The sequence below is a fragment of the Dermacentor silvarum genome, chromosome 4 (genome assembly GCF_013339745.2).
Source record: "Dermacentor silvarum isolate Dsil-2018 chromosome 4, BIME_Dsil_1.4, whole genome shotgun sequence".
In the NCBI taxonomy this organism is placed as follows: Eukaryota; Metazoa; Arthropoda; class Arachnida; order Ixodida; family Ixodidae; genus Dermacentor; species Dermacentor silvarum.
This window is the reverse complement of record NC_051157.2, coordinates 113863745-113888165: the sequence shown is the minus strand read 5'-3', so window position 1 is coordinate 113888165 and position 24421 is coordinate 113863745. Positions and strand designations below refer to the sequence as shown.

At 45.4% G+C, this 24421-nt stretch overlaps 1 protein-coding gene across 7 annotated transcripts; it reads left to right on the top strand.

Annotated features, from left to right (window-relative positions):
- Positions 1–235: 235 nt before the first annotated feature.
- Positions 236–24186, top strand: LOC119450518 (nucleosome assembly protein 1-like 1-B). 7 transcript variants are annotated; one of them, XM_037714000.2, is made up of 13 exons: positions 236–292; positions 1245–1274; positions 4791–4885; positions 5731–5830; positions 7143–7284; positions 7510–7599; positions 7678–7729; positions 7848–7921; positions 9484–9555; positions 10243–10382; positions 15373–15655; positions 21542–21640; positions 23955–24186. In XM_037714000.2, the coding sequence occupies exons 2-13, from the start codon at positions 1258–1260 to the stop codon at positions 23997–23999; spliced, it is 1209 nt and encodes a 402-aa protein (XP_037569928.1). In that variant the 5' UTR covers positions 236–292; positions 1245–1257; the 3' UTR covers positions 24000–24186. The 7 variants fall into 7 exon arrangements, with proteins under 7 accessions (XP_037569928.1, XP_037569930.1, XP_037569929.1 ...); XM_037714002.2 differs by having other exon boundaries at positions 276–292; positions 4791–4861; XM_037714001.2 differs by having other exon boundaries at positions 292–422.
- The last annotated feature ends 235 nt before the right edge of the window (positions 24187–24421 follow it).

Here is a 24421-nt window from a genome sequence, read left to right as displayed (position 1 = left end):
GCATCAGACAAGAAACCGCAACCGGATGACGTCACGTGACTCCTGCCATGCTCGCACGCCCTCTTTTAAATAAATAATTATTTTAGCGCATTCATTTCTACAGTGAGATTGCTCCAATAAAAATTGTCGCCGTTTTTCTCGCGAAAATTTCGTACGGCGGTTATCTTGCCCGTGGCGTCTTGTTGATGTGCGTCCAATCCCTGACCAGTTAAATACCGCCATTGCGCCTCGTGGTCTCCTTTTAATCTCGACGAGGGAGGCCGGCGTCTTTTGTCGTCTCTGCGCCGACTGTGTAAGTTGGGCGAAATCTCTCGCCTCTCTCCGTTCTCCTTTTTGACGTCCCCATCGCGCCAGGTTGTCGTTCTTTCCACATATTGTGTGCTCGGTCTGTCGCAGCTAGCGCCCGATGCAATATTTCTGAGGTCAGCAAGTTTCAATGGAGCGAACCCTAACGGAGCGCGGCAAATCGCGCTACAAAGCGAATAGCTGTTCCACCGTCCGCGCATTGGTTTGCTTTTCTTTCTTCTCGTGCGCTTTTCTTTTCGTTTGCCCGCCCGGTGTTCTGCCTATTGTGTAGCGGATGAGAACACTCGGAAAGGTTCACGGTCGTGTACCTATGCCTTCACGGTCATGGAATGACGACTGCGACTCATTCGTGCGCCGATTTCAACTCTCGTTCGAGCCGCGCGTGTGACTGGCTTGCGTAGCGCAGAACGACATCTAAAACTACGCCCTTTTTATTTCATTCGTGTCGAGAAAGGTCGTCGTTCTTTTATCTGACAGTGCGAGAAAGCTTCGGACTTAACCTCGCCTTTGCTTTTTCACCACGTGGAGTTACGTCGTAGGCGCGTCTTGGCAAGTGTCGCACCGGCGTATTCGAGCGAGCTTTTTTTTTTTTTTTTTTTCTCCAGTCGGCCACGAGTATGAAAACCTCGGCTATCATTTCCGTCTTTAGTTATAGCACTGCGTCAGTTGCGAAGTGTTTCTCTAGAACGATCTGTCACTCGTCTTTTTCTGACTTCCCGCCGCTCTTGTCGGGCCGGCGTCGTCGCGACTTGTGCCAGGCGCCGCTCGGCTGCTGTGTCAAGTTACGTCACCGCGCCGCGCCGCGATTAATGCTACTACGTACTACTTCGAGAAAGACGAGTGCGAGACAAATCCGCGCCGAGTTTTCTTCCTCTTGAGCCCTTGGCTTCCCTGTGTTCCTGAGCGTCATTCTCGTTTGCTTTTTCTTTCTTTTGCAGAACTTATTTCACAATGGCTGAGCCTACTCGGTGAGTTCACGGACCTTCGTTCACGACGCGCGGCGAGACTGAATGAAAAAAACAAGACGTCGGTTGGCTTTTTATTGCGGCTTCTTTGTGGGGGCCGCCCCATGCGACCGTTGGTCGCTTTTCCTTTTTTTAACCTCCTGGTGACCAGCCGAAAGCCATTAGAGCGACGCACACCTCTTTAACGTGTAGCCTGACCGTGGCATCGTTTACGAAGATAGTTCTTTGTTTCGTACGCCGGCGGCTTGTGTTTAAGAAACATTCTGTCTAGGGTAACGAACAAAAGCACGTCTGCGTCTGTACGTTATAGCGCACTTAAGGTCCGTGTTTTGTAACGGATTATTTTCATTTCCCTATTTTCTCGTTTTGTTGGATTGCACGAAGCCGCGCCCCCCACTACTGCCGGGAACGGCCATCCGACTTGGATTTCTTTGCAGACACGTTGTCATTGCCGGTGTTGTGGGGCATGTCCAAAAGCAGTGTAAAGTTGTTTAAATGTTCAGACATCATGGTTGCCTTGAAAAGGTGCCGGTCTCGTCGATTGCAGTGTTATGTGGTGCACCTTTCGTCTCCAGAATTTGAGCCTTGAGAACCCATTTTCGCAGCAAGTTGTACGTAGCTATGAAGTGGGAGGGTAAGCAGCTCTGGTTTAGTGTATTTCCATCTTCTTGAACGCTGTAATGCCCAGAATATTTGCATAAGCAGTCATGTTCTTAGCTTGAACCAAGCTTTACTATTCCGCTTGTCATAATTAATTTGCTAGAAATATGCACTGAAGTCACTTAATCACCTCCCGTGTTAACAGCCAAGTGGTTAGTCTAGCATAGATCACATATTTGCATTGCAGAAAGGTGGACAGTTGGGTTAGTTGGTGTATATACTCGAGGTATTAAAGTGGGAACCAAGACACTTTAATACCCTGGATGGTCTACAGTTTGTGGTAGTGAAGGTAACCGTGACCAGAAATGCCTTGCCATCTTGCAAGTACAGCTGTACAGATTTAAAAGTAAAACATCATTTAAAAGCATTGTAGTCGTCACTAGCACTTGTGCACTGTATGTAAAAAGGTAGTTGGGCTGTGGTTGGTCACAAATATTAACAGAAATGCTAGAGCACCAACTTAAGGTATGTCACCACCTTTGAAAAAGCGTGTAAGAAAAAAAAATACTTTTTTTTTTTCTTTTTTAGGTTTCAAGAATGCCCAAACATTCAAAAATGTTCTGCAGAAAGAATTATGTTATCTTATTTAGTTCAAAGTTATAGCCAACTTACTAACAGCTGGTGAACTGTTCTGAAACCGAAACAATTGTGTGGTAACAGAAACTGATAACTCGGCGAAAATCAGCGGCATATACTGAAAATTTTCTGTTATGTTTTAGTCCGATACGTAAAAGCTTATTCAAAGACAATTTGTAAGGCTTCTTTTTTTTTTTAAACATTGCTTTAAATTTCCATAAGAGGGATCCATGACGCTACAAGTGTTTAAAGTGCGACTCTGTTTACGTTGCACGCGCTTTATGCTGCCGCTGTGAATGCTACCGGGATCATCATTTTTATAGCAATTTTTTTAGTTGCAACAGTAATAACATAGGCTGAAGGTTTTTACAAGAAGGCATGGCGAAGTTCAAGACGATTGAAACAAGTTTCAATCAAAACTTTTGAAAAAATGGAAAACAATCGAAAAAAGTTTCAAACGAAAGTGAAGCCAGTTTATGCTGACCTTTGTACGGATGAGCTCTTTAAAGAAGTGCCTGTATGGAAAATCCCAAAATGTAACGAGAGTTTCAACGGTTGACTTGGCAACGGGTACCCAAAGACGTCCGCGTGAGCCTGCCCATCCTACTTTTTGGCTTATGTGATGCTGTGTGCCACTTCATTGATGGCAACAGAAGCACAAGTTTTTTTTTTTTTTTTTTTTTTTTGAGGGAAGCGGGCATCGAACCTGGCCATCACACGCTCGTAGCATGTGGCACCAGTGACCAGAACCGTGTGAAGGCCCAGCGGCAATCGACGGGTGAGGCAAAATATGTCGGCAAGAAAAGACGGGGTGCAACAAAAGCCAAAACAAAGCTCGTGGCAACTGAGAAGGGCCGTAGCTGTGAACCTAGTGGATTTTAACTTTCTAGGGCGTGATGATCTTGTTTGTACAAGGATTGAAAAACTTTAATCCTGTTGCGCAAACAGTTGTAACTTCAAAATCAATGAAGCTTTCAATGAAAGTTTGCACGCTCGTTCCTTTATTAATAGCCTGTGCAATGAACTAGGATTAATGAAAAAGAATGGTAATTTTTGTTTTCTTTGTTATTTTTACTATAACTTGATTTCAAATTATCGGATGGCAAAGATCCTAGTTAGTTGGCTACCTCTGTGCCAAAAAGTTTACAATCCCTGCACTCCATTCGCTAGTTGTGAATGTTCGTGCAACAGCCAAGTTTGGGCAATTTTTTGTCAATAACAAATGCCAGTACGATTTTTTTTTTTCACTCTTTTTTGCTTTTGAGTATCATTTAAAATGGTCATTTATAAGGTCAATGTGAATTAAAGATTTGATGGTCAAAACTATAAAAAAAAAATTCGAAAAAGGTGGTGACATACCTTAAGCTTTTCTTGCTTCATGACAGTTTCTATAGTTGCTTGCACCTTAGGTTAGTGACAGCCTCTAAATGCAGTGGCAAATGCACTGCTGTCAAAAAATTGGATGGGTTCACTCATCTGTATCACATGATGGCGGAGGCTAACCGCTGTCTGATAACTGATAAAATTGATGTCTCATGGGAACTGTTTTGAAGCATGCAGGTGCAGAGGGTGGATTCAGTGTGGTTTAATAGGTGTAATAGGTGAAATTGGTATTCTTCGCTGTCACCAACTAGTATTCCTGTACAGTTCTGATAAACAGAGTTCAAGCAAGGTCTGGAACCGTTTCGACAAGGGGATTTGTCTTTGTCGAGCTCCAAACACGTCCCTTATTGAGCCTCTGTTGATCACTTCATCCCTCACCATCTTGTGGACCTGTAGTCGTAGCAATTCACGCGATGTGAACAGAAATCCTACTAGTGTGATGTCTTCATAAAGCTTGTTTGCCCCTTAGTAGTTGCAAAGCTTTGACAACTTTAATCCTGTTGCGCAAACAGTTGTAACTTCAAAATCAATGAAGCTTCCTGTATTTCAGGAAGCTTCATTGAGAAGTTTGAGAAATTTTGAGAAATGTTTCTCAAAATTTTAGGGGTTTTTTGTTTAAGACTTTTTTTATGCAAATAACATTCTTTGTATTCAAATAACTATTTGAAGGCACTTATTGGCTGTTGCACAAAAAATTCCTAACTCAAACATACAAAAAACGGCCAATTTCTCTGTGGTAAGGAGAGTGACATATGGAGTGCACATGTGCATGGGCCTACAAGTTGCTGTGGTGTTGCATGGGTATGGGCTTCTGGCACTTAGAAAAGGGGCATTTTGCTCAGTGCACGACCTTACTTGGTGTTGGCTTGGCCAAGTCTCATCTGTCATCCTCTTCCTCAGGGAACTGGAGGCTGGCGAGGGCAATGATGCTGACATTGAGGATGTGGAGGAGGGTGAAAAGAAGAAAGGAGGTGAGCTCTCGGCTTCGCAGACTGGTAAGGGCAGCAGGGCATTTTTTTCTCTTCGTCCTCGTGCAGGCATGGAATGTTCAATATCGTGCACGTATACCGGAAAAATGCCCTTTGGGCTCAGTTAATGTCTGGCAGCTTGTGTAGCTGTTCTTGCAACGGCTGATGATTGGTAAAGCCGTGGTTGGTTTGGTCCCCTTCCTCACACTTAGGTGTTCGTTAAATTTGTGTGGCATGGTGACACATCGATCATTAGGTTTTGTTGTTGCATGTCACACTTGTGTGCGATTCAATTACCTGAACCCCAACATCTCCACAATAGTGGCCTGCCTGACCCATATTAGGTCACAAATTTTGTTTGCTCTACTTCCCAAGCTCCATGTATTGTCCTTTATTGCTAGTTATCCAATCACTGCCAAGTTAAAATACGAGTATATTCAGCAGTGACAGTTTTGTTGGATTCACACTGGAATGGATTGAGATTCAGTTTACAAACAAGGCACGGTGTGGCACGATCTTATGGCACCGAGACGCGACATGCTTGTCCATGGAGTTTGGTCCAGCTTGTGAATTTAGCCTTAAGTGCACGCTCTTGATGAGCATGTTGCTACCAGAGCCAGTAGCACGTTATGCCATCCCGACATATCATAGGGTGCCTTCTCTAGTAATTTGGGGCCAGTGTTGGGCTCTGCACTGACGAGCAATTGTGCTGAGGTTGCTGTGCATTGCTATTGATTTGACGTGATCACTGGCAGTGCTTGTGAAAGCGCAGATTAAAGACTACGTACTATGTTGCTCCTGTCAGTACCACTGCCATGCAGGCTTGTTCTCTTGTGTTTACTAGCTTCTCCCCTTTTTATGCGATCTTTCAGCACGGTTGACTGCAGAGATGATGAAAGACCCTAAGGTGCTAGCAGCGCTACAGTCAAAACTTGGTGTTATGGTTGGCTCAAGTTCCGGCTACATAGAAAGGTGAGTTGGGTTGGCCAGCTTTTCACACGTAGGTTCTCGTATTCTGTCTTCGTGGATAAGTTTTGGTTGATAGCAGGTGCGTGTGTTAGCTTGCTTTGTTTTTGATGTGTTTGTGCACAAGCAGCTTTGTATCCCCACTGCCTGCCAATGCTTTATTAGGTTGGCATGCAATGTGACCCAATCAATAGTTCGGCCAAAAGACTAAACCTTGCAAAGCCTGCTGCATTTAGCAAACATTTCAGCTATTAGTGTGCTTTCTGTTCCTGTTCAAATTTAGCATGTTCAAGAAACATAATCGTAATCTAGCAAATGATTAGTCTGCCAAGCCATTTTGTTGCTGCGCGAGCTGCATTTGTGGAAGCATAGGCATATGCACTCATAAGAGAGATATATCAGCAATTTGTATATTTTGGAATTTCTCTAAACAAATTTTGCTAGAGATCTTACTTCTTACTGAAATGTTTCTCAAAATTTTAGGGGTTTTTTGTTTAAGAATTTTTTTATGCAAATAACATTCTTTGTATTCAAATAACTATTTGAAGGCACTTATTGGCTGTTGCACAAAAAATTCCTAACTCAAACATACAAAAAACGGCCAATTTCTCTGTGGTAAGGAGAGTTAAGGCTTCACAAATACACAGCATGCCACCTGCATAGGTTGCCAACTGGTAGCTGAATTAAGGTTATGCAAGTTCATAAATCCTGCAGACACTTGGTGGTTGGACCTTATTCATGTCCAATTCTCAAAGAAACTGACAGGTACATCAATTCTAGTGGGACGCACATTTCTCCGTACTGGAGGTTCCGTATGTTGGATCAATCCGGTTCCGAGTGTTTCCTACATGTTTCGCCTGGAAACTTTGATCTAGCATATATGTAAAGGGATCTTGGCTGAACTTAGTCGCACCGATATCAAGCTGTCTTGCATGGAAAATAAATGGTAGACTTGGTGCTTGTAGTATCATGCTTGCCATGTTGACCTCGCAGCTTGTTTTTGATGACTGGTTTATTGGTTTTAACTTTAAGTTCTGATCTACTGGTCGTGAGAAACTGCTTATATAGGAGCTAGAAGATAAAGATGGTTTGCAAAACATTATTTCCCATTTCTTGTTACCACGATGCCCCCTCATGCTAAATTTCAGAGTCCCCCCCTCTCCACCTTTTAGTGTAAAATTGAATTCTTCATTCTGGTAGTCAGCTTGAGGGTTATTTTTTGTCATGGTAATAAATTTTTGCCAAATGCATCTAGCTTTTTTTTCTTTCTGTCAGTCTTCCTGCCTAACGATGCCGCTTATTTAAATCTGTCGTGTAGCCTCCCGGCCTGTGTGAAGCGGCGCATCAAGGCCCTCAAGAAGCTGCACGTTGAGTGTGCCAAGGTTGAAGCCCAGTTCCACATGGAGGTTTATGCGTTGGAGTGCAAGTACCACAAGTTGTACCAGCCTTTCTATGAAAAGGTGCGTCTCCAATGCAGCGTTGAGGTCTGAGAAAATTTCGAGCTATAGGGCACTGACTTCAGTAGTCTCTGTCGATTAATCATCAGTGGGTGAAGTGCCCCTTTTAACCATTTGAGCATAGTCCTTGCTGTTAATGTGAAAATGTGACAGTCACCGAATTTCAGGCGGCCTTTTATTTCTCATACAGACTATATTTGATAGCAACCTTGTCTTGCTGTAATGCAGAGGCACCAAATTACAATGGGCAAGGTGGAACCAACAGATGAAGAGTGCGACTTCCAGACAGACTCTGACAAGGAGGAAGATGAGATTACGGTGAGATTTTGTAACATGTGGTTTCCATCCGCTTACTTGCTTATGCCTTGGCTAATAACCCCCTCTTGTGCTGCGCAGGAAGGTGTGAAGAAGGCAGACATCAACGAGAAAGGAGATGAGAAGAAAGAGGGTGAGTAGAGCACGTCTGCCCAGCAGTGCTCTTGTACAAGTGCCTTTTTGCGTGGACACTCTGTGCATGCTGCCAGACTTGTGAGCATCCTTTTGTTCTTTCTGAATTGTCCTTCCAGAGACCGTGAGTGGCATTCCAGAGTTCTGGCTAACAACACTGAAAAACTTGGACCTTGTCGTGGACATGATTCAGGTGAGGATGTTTGAAATTTAGCACAGCATTTTATTTGTATTGTGTGCTTGATTACATGCCACCCGTTGGGGGCTATAGCATTGCACTGCTAAGCATGAGGTCACTGAATCGAATCTTGGCCGTGACTGCTGCATTTTGATGGGGGCGAAATGTGAAAACGCTCTTGTACCGTGCATTAGGTGCGCATTAGAGAACCTCGGGCGGTCATAATTAGTTCATCCCTTACTATGTCGGGCCTCATATTTATGATGGTTTTGGCATATAAGACAGGATTTTTTGTTTGCATGATTCATTGTTAGCAGTAATTGTGTTGGGAATGCTCGGAATATGCGACGCTCATAATTGGAGTTACAGTGTTAAAGATAATTGTGTGCATGCTTTGATGTGTTAGTGCACTTAAACCCATTAGACTTTTCAGCTAATCAAGGGGTTAAAAAGCATATATAGTACTGAGTGTGGGAGTTGTCGTATTTTAAAGTGCCTGCAAGACAGTTTGTCGCAGCCGACTTGAAAGTTTGTGGTTGTTTCACATTTGCTATACAGGCAGCTTGATGTGTGGGGTTGCACTGCAGCAAAGAGCAGGTGGTGCATGCGACATTCACAATGTGTTGCGAGCAGTAATTAATACTCTTTCGTGTTCAAGGCAAGTTGTGTCGCTGTGCCCTTTCTGCTGCATTTGTAAATGTACAGACTTTCTCGCTAGGGTAGGAAACTGCTGTTGCTGCTTGTTGTCCTTACAGCTTCGCACCGCTTATACAGCCAAACCTGGTTATAACAGCTCAAAGATCACAAAGTAGTTAGCAAAGCTGTAATTCGTTGCGTAAAATTGAAAATTGTAATAAATCGACTTAACTTGGTCGCATACATCGGAGCTCATTGCTTGGCATTTTTCACTATGCTGACTCATGCACAACAGACACCAGTTATGCCAGTGGAACCAGCAACATTTAGAAGCCAGGGCTCCAATATTTTCAGCACGCACTGCTCAATTTCAGAGGCTGGGTGCTCAGTCCATTGGATGTGAAAATATGCTTGCAGGCTAGTCGCTCCCTCCTGCCTTGCTACCGACAACTGTGTGTGCTACAGGGAAGTCTGTCTGGTGTTGCTATACGGAAGAGTTCTGTATAGCCATTAATTTTGTATATCCATGTTCACTATAACGAGGATTGACTGTAGGTTGCTGCTAGACCAGCATGGATGTGCACTCTAGATCACACACTGGTCACATTTTTGGCATTGCAAAAGTGTGACATGATGGCAGTGTGGCTCACCTTCAGAATCTGTGCTGGCTCTTGCTGAGGTTTAACACATCTGGAAACTGCAACATGACATACAGCTTGTCTTGCGTCAAGCTTAAATGTTTTGCTTATTTTATTTGTGATAGGGAGTGCACCATTTACAGCCATTTTTGTTTGGAGCTTTGCTGCATTAGATAGGGAACTGGCAATCAATGTCGTGCAGGTTATTTGCCTGCAGTAAATGAAGAAAGGCTGTGCTTGCGACAGCACATGGAGATGCTGAAAGAACAGATTTTTCATATGCTGTTTCTAATTTCGTTTCAGGAACATGATGAGGAGATCCTGAAGCACTTGATAGACATCAAGGTCCGCCCACTGGAACCTCCAGGCCCACTTGTGAGTTCTTGGGATGGGCTGCACAGCAGACGTGCATTAAATTCGACACTGGTTAATGATCTTGCAGCTAATTTGAACTCGACCGAAGGTGCCGGCCAGTGCACATGCTTTTTGTGGGCCCAAACTGATTCTTTCAGTCCTAAAATTGGCCTGATGAAACACTTTCTTGGTAAACTAGTAGAGGGCACAACACGTTCGTAGGAATGCTGGTGGTTTTGTTATCTCTTGGTGCATCTGGGCCATGCATGACCCATGCTCTATAGGCGTGGGCTTGCCCGAATTTTTTTTTTCTAAAAGATCGGGTGCACATTAGGTTTCTCTGCTTTGTTTAGGAGCTTTAAAGTTATCTCTACGCTAGATTTCCAATTTCGACACACAGAAACTGATTGTGTTAGAATCCGGCATATACTACCTAGTGAATCGGGAGGGTTTTTGAAAACAAAATTTCTGCATCTTGTTTAGTTTGACCCACTGGATAATTTGATCAATTTCGTCGGTTTTGTCGGGGTTTAAATCACTCCTTGGCAATGGTCATTGTCAGTACTACAAAGGTGTGAATTGTAATGCCCCAAATTTAAATTCTAATGCCATGTGTGCTCTTGCATGTACAATGAGTGAATCGCCAAGAACTTTCTGGTGCTGTGGAGGAGTGATGGTTTACCGGAGCTGGCATGGATTTTATTGCAGGGCTTTGTTCTGGAATTTTACTTCGAGCCCAACGACTTCTTCTCGAACACAGTGCTCACAAAAACGTACGAAGTTAAGTGTGAGGTGGACGACAGTGACCCCCTGTCCTTTGAAGGACCAGACATTGTTGGCTGCAAGGGGTAAGTGTATCATTTTCAGCACCGCCCCATTGTGGTGCAAGTGTGTGTGTGTGCACCCATTTCATGTGTAGAAACGAAACCACTGGACATGATTGCCAGAAAGGTCTGCAAATAGGCCAAAAAAAATTGGGCGTGAGGGTTGCTTGCACCAGTCTGCACCTGCATATGCAGTCGCCAACCGATTTTCCGGACTTCACGGGGACCAAAACATCGAACAGTCCGAAAAACTTTCACCCTAAAGAAAATTTATTAGGCTTAGTCGCATAAAAAAAAAATCTTTAATGCCCTGCCTCGTACTACGCTTGGAGGTGATCAGATTTGCTCAGATTTGCGCAAGACTGGCGTCGTCAACTGTATGCAGAGATAAGAGCGTCACTGTGTTAGCGGAGATCGCCATTTAAATAGAAATTAGCCCTATTACTTCGCACGTGACCTCCGCGATCAGCTCCGGCAGCGCGTCATTTGCTCTGGCCTTCCCATTTGGTAGGACCTTCAATAAAGTTGATTTCATTCATTCATTCCCATTCCGTACGTAGCTCAGCGGAGAAGTGTAATCTTGCCAACTCTGTAACAGCGTGCTGCCGGAGCTGATCGCGAAGGTTACGCTTCACACCACTTGGCTCTGGCGAAGGCACAAGAGGTGGTGCCGATTGCACAAATGTGAAGTCGCACACGGCTCCGAGGTGAGCACACCACGTGCAAAATAGCAAACGAACTTTAAAAAAAAAAAGTAATAAAATACGAACTTCGCAAAAAGTGATTATCACGATAGTGCCGTCCCCTAGAGCGTTTGGTCAGCTAAGGAAGAGCGGCTATGGCCTCCGAGACGGGAAAATGGGGCGCGCTCTCGTACTCCTCCCAATCTTGGAGGCTATACAGTGGGCCACTGGAAGCCAAGCCTGGGCAAGCCAGCGAAACTTCAACATGGCGGTCTCCAGGAACGGGTAGCATGGCTCAAAACGAGCGATTTAGTTCGAAATATCTGTTGCGAAAATCCATTATCTCTATGGGAACCCTGACGGTGCATTTATGAAGTCCGTAATGTCCAACAAGTCCGAAAAATAAGTCGGTGACTGTACAGTGGCACTTCGTTGATACGATCTTCATGGGAACCGGAAAATAAAGCGTAATATCTGAAAATCGTATCATCCAACATATCCCGAGAAATGTATTACGCAGAATCGTATCAATGAAGTTCTATTGTACTGCACCCAGCCAGAAAGCATGAAGCAACCTCCCCTCTCACTCGAGGTATCCACATTCGGATGATGCTAGCATAGAAGTGCTTGTGCCAACTCCTGAAGTTGCTTATCATAGCTTGTGGCAACAGCAGTGGCTGGCTGCTGCCACCACGCAACATGTGCCAACGCCAAACATCGGGAGACAAAAGTTAGGCAGATCATGCATCCTATGAGAATAGTGGAATCTCGATCATACGATCACGGCTACTACGAATTTCCGGATGATACGACTTTTTCTGTGGTCCCGGCCGAGCCCCATTACTTTGCAACGTACTAGAGAACGGTTGTTACGAATCGATTTTCAACCCGCGTCGGTTGATACGAATAAACGCTGCCCCACCGACGGCCGCGAAAGAGAACAGCACGCAGTTAGGCGCTCCTTTCTCTTTTGGTGCGGAGGCGCGGACGCGGCGCCGGACAGCGCGGAGGCCGCGACTGGGCGCGAAGTTTGAAGCGGTGGCGCTTTTGTTGCTTTTGTGCTTTTCCCCCACACAGGCGTGGGGAAGCGAGCGAACGTTCGTGCGGTCTATCACTTCAACGGAAACTGAGTGGCATAAGCACAGCGCATACAAAGGTCAGAGCCGTGTGGAGATCGCTTTCAAGATACGGTGTGCGCAACAACACCGACAGCTGGCACAGGCGCGAACGCATTTGTTGGCAGAGTAAAAGCCTCCCCCCCCCCTTTGGCGCTGCCTTCCCGCTTTGCTTCTTTTCGCGTGGAAGATTGCGTCGCCAGTTCCACTTGCGCCAGGTTGCAAGATACGCATTTCGTGCCGCAGCACAGCGTTGCCCCCCCCCCCCCTTCCTCCTTTTGCGCGACGGAAGTCGCGTTTGCTCTACGCTGTGCGTCCGCGAAGGCACGCGTCCCTCGCACGCGCGCTTTCACCCGCACATACGGCGCGCGGCGAGATTTTATCGCCCTTGGACTGTTGCTCCAAGTCTAATGCTCATCCTCTGCATCGCCCTCGTTGATCTCCTCTCCCATCGGTGGGCGCACCTCGTTGAGAAGCGTGCTCGCTACCGCCCTTGTCGGGGAGATTTTCCCGCGGAAGCCGCATTATGACCGGTATTTCGTCTCGCGCGGCTGCAATGTAAGTGGTATGCGTATACAGTGGAGTCTCGATGATAAGAATCTCATGGGGTCACAAAAAATTCATATTAGCCGAAATTCGTATCATCGAAACACAATTAAAACTAGCCAAATTAAGGCCCTAGACCAGATCGCAAAAATTGCGAGAAAAATCGATTTTTGAAAACCACGCGTTTCGGTATCTGCAATGCTGTATCAAAATAGTTTGGCTGAAAACGCACTAAAAGTGCCCAAAAAAGATTGATTCGTCAGTGCGCATGGTGAGAAAACAGCTTTAAATTGCACAAAATCACCGCAGTTCACCGAGACATATCTCTTATTTCCCACCACCGAGCGCCGCCGCCATCTTAGTATCGTTTGAAAGCTCAAAGTTTCGCCGTTCCGCTTCTCAATTCGTCGGTCGTCGCCATCTTGTAACAAACGCACGAACACAAAAGAAGCACGGGTCTGCTATAGGTAGTCACATGGGCCCTCCGATGAAAGCGGGCCTCCGATTGGCTGCCGTGCTGAAAGGCATCTCTCCATTGGTTGCTGCTATGACAGGGGTAAGATGGCAACCGCAGTTGTCTGCTTCATAAACCACGCCGGCGTCTTCACCTGACACGGAGAATTCGGATTACCGAGAGCTCCCAGGTTAGTGATGGATCGTCGCTCATTGGAGAAATTTTGGATGAAGCACTCTTCGGAATACGGAAGCGCAAGCCTCCTACGGCAAGAAAAATACGGCGATTAGCGGGAGAAGCGGAGGAGCACCCAACTGAATGTGCCGCGCTATCTTGCACCGTGTGACTCCGGCAGCGAAACAGACAATCGCTCTGTGCCATCGGCACCGATAACGCAGTCGACGGAAGACGCGCCAACGGAGGCTCCCGCGCCTCAGCGTATGGCCGCGCGAATCAGCCGAGATCGTATCTTGGTAGACATAGCTCGCTGCTACTAGGCAAAATGGCGCAAACACAAAGAACGCGGCCCGAAGCACAGCAGCCACTTCGTCCGGCTGATGGCACGCGGAAAAGGAGGAAAAGCACAAAAGCCACAAAAGCGCCACCGCTTCAAACTCTTCGCGCCCAGTTGCGGCCTCCGCACCAAAAGAGAAAGGGAGAAAGCACTTGCCTGCGCACTGTTCTTTCGCGGCGTCGGTGGGGCGGCGTTTATTCGTATCAACCGACGCGGGTCGAAAATCGATTTGTAACAACCGTTTTCTAGCACGTTGCAAACTAACAGGGCTCAGCCGGGACCACAGATAAATTCGTATTAGCCGTGATCGTATCATCGAGATTCCACTGTACATGGAGTTCTATGGGAGGGTAATCGGAAAAGGCCGCGTTGTAGCCAGTTATGCACTATAAACGGTTGCGTTATAAGTGGTCTATACTGTAAATGCTTTTTACATAGGTGTGCCTGAGCGAGTTCACCTCCGACTCTTTAATTTAGCTAGTTTTAATTGTGTTTCGATGATATGAATTTCGGCTAATACGAATATTTTTGGTGACCCCGTGAGATTCGTATAATCGAGATTCCACTGTAGACTTCAAGCATAGCACTTTGCAGGCAGCTGGCTATCCAGCATCGTTCTGGGCTTTTCTAAGTCACCATATACGCGAACATGTTAGTGTAAAGTAAGCCATTGTGTCTTCACAATGGCTTTAGTGATGACACTAAACTTCACTTCACTGATGACAGCAGTGAGATGTCATGTCATTCGTGCGTGTCATGTCAGGCGTATCCTCTGTTCAAGAAACCAACGGTGAAATAGGCTACATAAATAGGTTCAAAGTGCCTAAACTAGGCAAAAAATGCTTCACATTAAGTGTCTTCACACATTTCCAGAGTGCAATCCATAAGTCTCAATTTTAGTATCCCTTTAAGCATTGCTGAAGGCTGCATTGCATTAGAGCTGCGTCCACTTGCTCCCCAGCAGCCGTGAGGACTGTTTTGATCGCGTTAGTCGCACTGCGTCAGGTGGTTGGGCTCCGTATACTGGCCTCATCTGCCCCTTTTCAACAGTGCAACATAAAAATGTGCTGTCCTCATTTTGCTGTCACGTTTGTTTGTGCGTGGCAGTAATTACAACATGCACACATGTGGTTGATACGCTGTCACTATCTGCATTTGTGATGTGGCCTCGTGGTGACATCACTAATGTGAAGTTGAGAATGTCGCACTTGTGGTTTGTCGTCAAAATCTGGAAGGAAATCGGTCTTCAAACAGTGCCACCACTCCGCAGATTGTGCAGCTTTCGCTGTCCTGACATATTGCTGCTTTACTGGGAAGAAATTAATACAATGCATACATGCGATTTGTACTTTTGCTCGGGTGCTGCCGAGGTGCACACTAGCTTGCTATGCCAGCATGTTATGGTGGCCAAACCCATGCCACGTCTAGATGGCACCTCCAGTATGCTAGGGGACAATGAGGATGATAATAGCCATGTAGCAGTAACGGAACCAAAACTTCGGGCCTGCCTGCTTTTTGGCTGACATTTTGGTTTGGATCGACATGTAGTATGAGGTTGAATTTGGAGTACATGTAATTGGGGAATGTACAGGTTCTTGTGGTATTTTTATAATCTGCCGTTTACAAAAGTCATTTGTAAGTCAGCATGCACAAGTTTTTTTCCTTGTGCTTACTGCTCACTTTGGTACGTGTGCTTGCGCAGGTGTACAATTGACTGGAAGAAAGGCAAGAATGTGACGGTGAAAACGCTAAAGAAAAAGCAGAAGCACAAGAGCAAGGGAACAGTGCGTTTTGTGACCAAGACTGTGCAGAAGGACTCTTTCTTCAACTTCTTCAGCCCACCGAGTGAAGCGGCAGGCGAGCAGCTGGACGAGGACACGCAGGCCCTGCTCGCTGCCGACTTCGAGATCGGGCATGTGCTCAAGGAACGCATTGTGCCTCGTGCTGTACTCTACTTCACGGGAGAGGCCCTCCAGGAGGATGAGGTTGGTATAGTCTCTGCTCAACGCGGAGATTTTCAAAGGTCCTCGGCCATTGCACATATCGGAAATGATTTTCATTTAGCGTAACATGCATTTTGTGGGACTCCTTGCAATTGCTGTTCTTTGGGGGGGATGAAATTGCTGTGCTGACCTTTATAAACAACTTTGAGCAGTGCAGAGAACACTACAGAATTTGCATTAGTCAAACCAGAATTAAGGTATTGGATATGCGAAATATAGTAGCCGACCAGATTTTCTGAACTTCGCGGGGACCGAAAAATCGAGCAGCCTGAAAAACTCGCCCCCTTCCTTCCTCACCGAGAGAAAAAAATATTGAGGCTTAGAGCGGCTTAAGAAAAATGTCGCAGTTTCGCCCAAAAGGCGGAGCATCGATTGCGATAGCAAATTAACAGACAGCAATACGAAGTAAGGATGTTAGTTTTATCGGCCGTATAAAATTGTAAATATGCGCTTACTAACTAAATATGCACAGTGTCACGCGCGCACATGTTACATGAACACATCTCGCTCAATGACTGCGGGCAAATTGACCTTCGCCCTGTCTATTCTATCACTGCAACGCGAACGCCGAAAAAGAAAAAAAAAAGCGCATATGAAGCTACTGGCACTCTGCACGTCCTTTGTACCCCTCGCAGATCGCGGGCGCACACTTCGGCCACATGGCAGATCGCTTTCAAGATACGGTGCCTGCGCGGCAGCTCCGTCGGCAGCAGCCGCAAGAGCTGAATGCAACTCCCCACCGTCTCCGCCGCCTTCTCCCCAGTGCCCCATGAGCGAACGAAGTCCGCGCGCGCCTCCGGTCGCCTGCCTCTCTCGCATGTGTTTGCGGTTGCTGGCTGACCATGGGTGTTCTGTGGCTGACCCTCGCAAGCTTTCACCCGCACACAGCGTACGGCGCAATCGAAGCTTATAAAACTAAAAACCCGGATTTCGCTTAAGTGATATGACGTTAGTGCCAAGCTGACCCCCCCCCCCCCCCCCCCAAAAAAAAAAAAAAAACAAGTTCCGCTTTCTGGAACGTTTTGTCGGCCAAGGAAGAGCGGGCATGACCTCAGAGACGAGAGGATAGGTGAGTTGACTAATCTTGAAGGTTATACAGGGGGGCACTGGAAGCCAAGCCAGCGGAAAATCCAACATGGCGGCCTCCAAGATCGGGTAGCGTGGCTCGGAGCAAGCGATTTAGTCCGGAAAATCGCACATTGGCACCTAGATTCATCCTAAATTTCGGTCGCGAAAATGCATTAGCTCTATGGGAAACCTGCCGGTACATCTATGAAGTCCGGAATATCCGTCGGCTGCTGTAACTGAAAGTAGGCTTTTCTTTACTACATACAATGGAACCCTGTTGATACATTCCTCACTGTTTCCCGGCTGCTAGGCCTAGTTTTTGAGGTCCAAATCTAAAGCCCATTGACTTTTATCTATTTGTTCCCATTTGATATGTCGCCATTTTGTTATGTTCCCTCATGTGGTTGAACTCTTCGTTCATGTAAATTTAGCATTGCAGGGGCAGTCACTCTCGCACATTGCTATGAAGACAATAAATGTGTACTTGAGGTTAAAAGCCTGTCAAGCCCCTTCCGGATATGCTGGAAGTACACGATTGTCATTTGCACTAAGTGTCTTGGGTGTGGTTCTGGAGTCAGCTCTGCTACAGTACAGCCATGTTATGCAGTGAAGCATATATTTGAAAGGGGCAACTGTCACGGAACATAGTACAGTCAACTCTCGTTACAACGGGCCCTGATAATCTGCTGAAACATGTCTGTTTTATCCAAAGTCCGTAATATTCGCAACTTTGGTCGCACTGTCTAACAATGTTATTGCAGAAAGTGAGCGACGAACGTCCAAACTAAAAAAATTGTTTTTGCCCAAAAGGCGAAGCATCGATTGCAATAGCAAATTAGTAGACAGCTATACGAAGTAAGGATGGTAGTTTTATCGGCTGTGTGAAATTGTAAACATTCATTTACTAAATTAACAGGCGTGGTGTCATGCACGCATAGGTAAACATGAACACATCGCGCTTGATGACCACGGAAAGTCGCTGTCGAAATGCTGGGGTGAGGAAGTGCGGCTGCAGCTGCTAGCGAACCAAACGTTGAAAGTACAGCGTATGCGAAGCTACCGGCGTGGGGCGCACTTTGTCCACATCAGATTACTTTGAGGGTGAGGCTTGCGCCGGCGCCCACTTTGTTCACACTTCATCTTTCAAGATACGGTGCACGCGTCATAAGCAGCAGCCTCCGGAGTAGAACCACCCCCTTCCTCGCCTCCCCCCATGCCTCGCGTGCGAAAGACAGCGCGCTTCCGCCCGCCTTCTTCCATTGCGCGCACGAGATTCAACTGCAATTGTCGCTTGATCCTCGCTAGGCTGTGGTCAGCTTGTGTCAACACGGCAAAAGTTGTTTCATACGCCCGATATTGAAAAGAATACCGCTAATTTCGTCCGCTGTAGCCATTAGTACGCAACTTGGTAGGCATTCGCAGTGGTTGCTGTGGCTAATCACTTCAGAAACCAAACTCTGCTTCGGATGGGCTGCTCACTTCAGACCATGCGCGTGATCGCATGCATAATCTCTGTAATCATCTGTGGGCACGAACATATCAAAGGCAAGCTTCCCACAACTGCATGCCGCCCGACACCCCCACTGGCTAGGCCTAACCTAATTGGTGCACCTTGTTGGCGACCAAATTTGTGGTTTGGTGCCGAGTCAACGAAATGCGTTGCAGTGGCTGTACGGCACATGGAAAGTCAGGAAACCAATTTGATAACGAAAGTGAGGGGACACAGGCAATACTCGAATGGTGGCAACTTGGTCTGCGGTCAGTGTATTTGACACAGTGCATACACCGATCAAAGAAATTGGACGAGACATTTTACTGCGTTTCAAATTTTGGTCCCCATTGTATAAATTGTAACTTTGTTTGCTTCATGCGAAGACCACGGGCACTTGAACAACCTTTCAACATTCTTAAATTTAAACGGATGCTAACCTCCCATACTTTATTTGATCAACACGCTCATTCGTCGTTGGGAAAAAAAACTGCGCCTGGGAGCTGTCTGGATCCTTGTTCGTTTGAGGACGGCTGCTAGTCACTTGCGACATCCCACAAGTGATGTCCAACAAGGCATTTGTTATGCAGGACTAGGCGTGTTTAACTCCCTCATTATGCAATGAGTGGCATGTACTGGACACCTGAGGTGCATGCTGGCGATCATTGCAGCTGACCTGTAGGCATCCTTGGGTGACTACTGGCCATTCACTTGTTTTGATGGTCTCCCATCAATAGTAGCTTCAACTTTATCGCACTGTTCGCAGACTGCAGTGGCCGAGTCCCGTTCAGTGAAGTTTTTCTGCTATGCGCTTATTACAAAGCACTAAAAGCACATCTGCCTTTACAGATGCAATTTTAACAGCAAAAAAAAGAAAAGGCAAGCCTTTTCGTTTTGTGAAGTTACGCGCTTACGAAAGCAACCACCTTTGCAATGAATCGCATCTGCTGTTGTCTGGAGAACTGGAATTCCACAGTTGGGGAATGAAGCTTTAAGCGACAGTTGTCGGTTGCATTGTTTGACTTGTTCTCGGGAACCAAAAGGTGCCGTGCTGCTATGTTCTTGTTCGCTTCTGCGTATCATATCGCACCACTTTTGAGTGAAGTGCTAAAGTCAAATCAAGGCTTGCTAATATTGCACCCCGAGGCGGGAGTAATGCATGTTTGCAAAGTTAGCACGTTTGAAACAGCAACAAAGATGTGCAACGCTCTTTTCGTTCCATAGTGGCCAGATGACAATGGAAATTGTGCCAAAGACTGTATTAGACAAAGGAGCACCTTTTCACATATTTTAATTTTTCTTGAGCTCTTGTCTATATTTCAATTTTTGATAACAGCCGGCTTGTTGTGAGGAAGGAATGTCTCGTGATGCATCAAACTAAAGTGCTTCAAATCGGATGTGCTCACAAATGAAGTACTGTGCGCTGCACTAAATGTGGTGTGAAAGTGGCATGTTAAGCACCGTGGCAGTCTTGTGTTTCAACTGGGGAAAAGATTGCAACAGGTGATGCCCCAACCCTCACTTGTGCATTTCCCCAATTTTGATGTTGGCAGATATGCAGTTAAAAATTGTTTGAGCCTTTCACACGTAATTTAAGTAGATCAACACAGCCTGCTGAAGTGATGTTCCCCAGAACTGCAATTTTTGGATCTTAAGGCATGTAATTTGTGTTCTCCAGTGTAGGTGATGCTACGTGTGTGTACAGTGAAACCCCGTTATGTTCCGTGCTTTTTCATTTTCCAGCTGCCAAGTCGCACTTTTGTGGTCCCGACCTAAATCTTGTAACCTCCCATGTATTATGTCTCCCTTAGATACGTTGCATTTGAACGCGACGGTCAAGTTGCGTTTTAGCAGTGCAGGGGGAGATTCGCTTTCGCACATTGCTACGAAGGCAATAATGTATACATTGCAACCAGCAACCGATGTAGCACTAGCATATTGGAAAAAAAACTTTCGCAGAGCAGTTGGCAAAGACTGTGCCAGTTAAAACCTACCAGGAACCGAGCGCAGGCTACATTTATTTTGGGGCTGACAAGGGTGCAGAATCGGCAGTTGTCTTGAGTCGGCTTCACTGCATTAAAGCCATTTTATGTGTTCAAGCACGTTATGAATGGAAGAGGGACCATCCTTACGAAACATCGTATGTATCCCTTATACACGTGCGCACACACTGTCCCCCGTCAGAGTATGAGCACCGAGACGTCTAATAGCTGTACTGGCAGTCGTTCACAGCTGTTTCTGACGTAGCTGTGCTGATTTGCGGCCTTCCTCACTGTTGCATTTTCCCAGCTGTTACGTTTTTTTATTATATTTTTCTCTTCATTTTCCGTTGCGCAATTTCGTTAAAAATGTATCAAGGGGGTTCTACTCTAACGTTCAAATATCCTTGCAGAAAGCTTCAATCTGTGCACCTGCCACAGTGGCTTTCTGCTGAACACAGTCAACTGTTCATTTCCTGGCCATTGCAGCTGCATTTTGAAGTTGGCAAAACTTATGCTTATGCTTTATATACACATAAAGGACTCCTGGTGCGAGTTAGATTTGGCCACCGCAACCTCTCTGCGACATTCTTTATTCAGAGCCACTGTGTTGCATAAGAATGTTCAACCAGATCAGTCAATTTCCTTTTCAAAAGCTGCTTTTATGTTGGACGGTGTTTGGAGCTTTTGCACTTATCCATAGTAAACAGGGTGCTGTACAAGGACTTAATGGGTCTTGGTGGATAGATTTAGCAGATTGCAAAATTTTGTAGCACACGGTGCTAGTGGGTTTTTCAGTAAATTTTGTCTTCTGCATTAGTCCCTTTTTGTTATTGCATATGAGGCAGTGCCACAAATAAAATTATGCCGCCAGTTCGTATAGTATCCTGCAGACACTTGGTGGTTGGACTTGATTTGTGTCCAATTCTCAAAGAAACTGACAGGTACATCAAAGTTTTAGAGGGACGCACATTCTCCGTACTGGAGGTTCCGTGTGTTGGAGCAATCCAGTCCCAAGTGTGTCCTACATGTAGTACAGTCGAGCCCGCTTATTTTGGCCACCCTAACATCAAGGGGGTTTTACTCCGTTTGAATATCCTTGCAGAAAGCTTCAATCTCTACAAGGAGTTGATAGGGCTTTGTGGATAGATTTAGTGAATTGCAAAAATGTGTAGCGCACAGTGCTAGTCACTCCTATGCCAGAAAAATTTGTTGCGTTGCACCTTTTGGTTTAACACAATTTGGTTTTTAATTTACGTTAGTTTTCAGAGGTGTGTGTGTGCCATGAATTTTCATTTTGGCGGTTCAGTGATTTCAATTCATTTGTTTTAGTATGATGAAGATGAAGAAGACATGGATGATGAGGAAGATGATGACCAGAACGAGTTCCTTGATGAAGATGATGAGAACGACCCAGACTATGCGCCCAAGGTAAGAGTCGTTTTCTAGTGTATTTGTTAGTGCTACAGCTTTGCACATTGCAGTAGCCATGAGCCTAGCCTCTCTGCTTGCTTGCACTTTGACTGCACATGTGTTGCATTGTAATGCTGTTTATTTGGGAGTGTGTGTATTGTACCCCACTTGCAAACAACTGTGCTAAATACTTTGCTGCATCTCCACCAACCTCCCTATGACATATTCGTAATTTGCAGGAAATATTGAGGGAAATTACGTACTCTATTGCTTTAGTTGCATTCCAATTTGACTTTTAGTTTTGCAATAGTTCCACAATCTGTATCCCTCTGAATGCACAAAGTTATCCTTTAGAATTAACAGCTTTGCTACAAAATATTTTAACATCACTGGTCTGTTTAGTAGTGGCAGCTGAATTCGTAGATCAACATGCGAAATGGCCATAGGACAACTTTCAGCATCTGAAATTTCACTGCCTTCTGCATTTGTCCCGTTTTGACATTGCACACGAGGCAGTGCCACAAATAAAATACGCCGCCAGTTTGTATAGTATCCTGCAGACACTTGGTGGTTGGACTTGATTTGTGTCCAATTCTCAAAGAAACTGACAGGTACATCAAGCTTCTAGAGGGATGCACATTCTCCGTACTGGAGGTTCCGTGTGTTGGAGCAATCCAGTCCCAAGTGTGTCCTACATGTAGTACTCTAGAGCTCGGGGTAAGCACAATTCCATCTAAAAGGCTGCAGGGTTAAGGCTTGTGTTAAGGCTTGTTTGATATTTATAGTTATCACTTGACAGGGTAAGGCACAAGATTATTTAAGCATGTATTAGCAATAACTGCAGTGCTGCTGGACGTTGCAACTTGAGGATTGCAACATTGCCAAATTGTTTTGTATTTATGCAAAGGGGGCAGAGAGCTCGTCGGGCATTGCTTGCCTTTTGTCTGCCTCTTTTAGACCATGTCTAAGGGCAGACAGTTGGTGTGTTCTCCCAAGCTAAGATCGGCAAAGCTTGTAATATGTGTGCATCTGCTGTGATATTGTGATGCTGACGATATTTGTGCCAGGAAGGATGATACCTAGGGATTTCCTAGAGAACTTATTCAGTGGCACTGAGTACTGGAAAGCACCAGCTTGTTAATAAAAGCATACTATACACCACATTTGGGATCCCGCATGGTAGCACAAAGTTTACTGTAGAGGATTAGAGCATACGTCTGGGTAGCTTTCTGGGGCTAGTTATTGCACTTTGTTGAAATTGTGCATTTTAAAACATTTTAGCGCTATGTTGTATTTGCAGCAGAAACCTTTCTTTATGTCAGCCAACTTGTAGCGTTTTTTGGTTTGTTTCTTGTATTTCTGGTAAAGGGCTTTGTCCAGAATTAACGTGTTGTAGTAGTACTCTGGGACTACTTGGAATCTGCTGTGGGAAAGCAGATTCCAATGTAAGCTGCATTTTTTTTTTTTTGTATTAGAACTTGGGTTTGCATTATTCACATAAGTGCTGCAATAATATAGAGTGCAGTGTAATATTTTGACATATATTTGTGCACCTTTAGGGTTCTTAGTAACGTGGCTTGCACTAGTGCTTACAAGAGCCATTTTGAGTTGCTTGCCTGCGTAATATGTGGGGGTACAATCCTAACAAAACTTCAGTAGTTCATTCTTTCTCTGCAAACTTATGCTTTGTGTGTGCTCTCGTTTTAATGCTCACTTTTTGCCTACTGTACAGCTGCTCACAGAAGTCTTCAAAACAAGGAAGCCTCACACAGGGCAGAATAGTTCCTCAAACTAAAACATAGCTTCCGGCTTGTTTTGCAGTGCTTGCCAATCATGACTAATTAAACCAGACGGTGGGGGCACTCAGGAGGCGCCGCTTTTCATGTTGGTCTCTTTTTGCGTGTGCAGTTGAGGCATCAACATTCTTTTGTTGCTTGTCACTTCCGATTATCCTGATGTTACATTAAATGTCAAAAAAGCAGGGGCATGAAGCCCCCAATATGTGCCAGAGCGCTGTGGAAATTTCACTGGAAAGCACCTGTAAGGGCTTATGCAGGCCTCGGCAGAACTCTGCTTTTCAGGCAGTTTAATGTGAACCTTTGTTCAGGCTGTGTGGGTTAACTGTGGGGGACTTGACCTGCCCTTTTTAACGGCTTCCATGTTTAGAAGGGTTGTGTGTCCATCTGTAGTAAACTGGCACGATAGTGGCTTTCAGTACCAATACCAAGCTTTGGATATTGTGCATGGCTTGCTGTCCTGAGCCCCCACTGTAGGCTTGACTTTGATTACTTGTGCTGTTTTGTTTTCAGTTGTGATATCTTTTGCTTCACAGAGCACCAAGAAAGGGGAGCCTCCAGCAGAGTGCAAGCAGCAGTAATCTAGATGTGGCTTAATCTTTTTTAAGGACACATGTGTACCCCCTCTCCCTTCTCTGTATGTCAGCTGAGGTTTGAAATTGTTATATAAAAGTTTCCTTTCAAACAGACTATTTTGTGCTCGCGTATTTACATGTTGTCGCAAGTCTCTTGCAAACCAAATTGAAAATAAACCTCGTTTACAAACCTCTTGTGTGGACTTGTACGTTCAGATTGCTGGCTGGCAGAATGCAATAAAGTATTTATGAGTATTGTGTGGTTCCTTTGCAGGTACACTACATTTCATGTGACAGTTTTTGTCATTACTTGTGTGGCATTAAGTTCTCGCGTGTTTCCTAGTACCAGATTCTCCCAGGACCCTGCATAATCCATTTCATTGCTGCCCTCTGTGCAGCATTTCAAATTCTGGGGAAAAGTCTGGTTT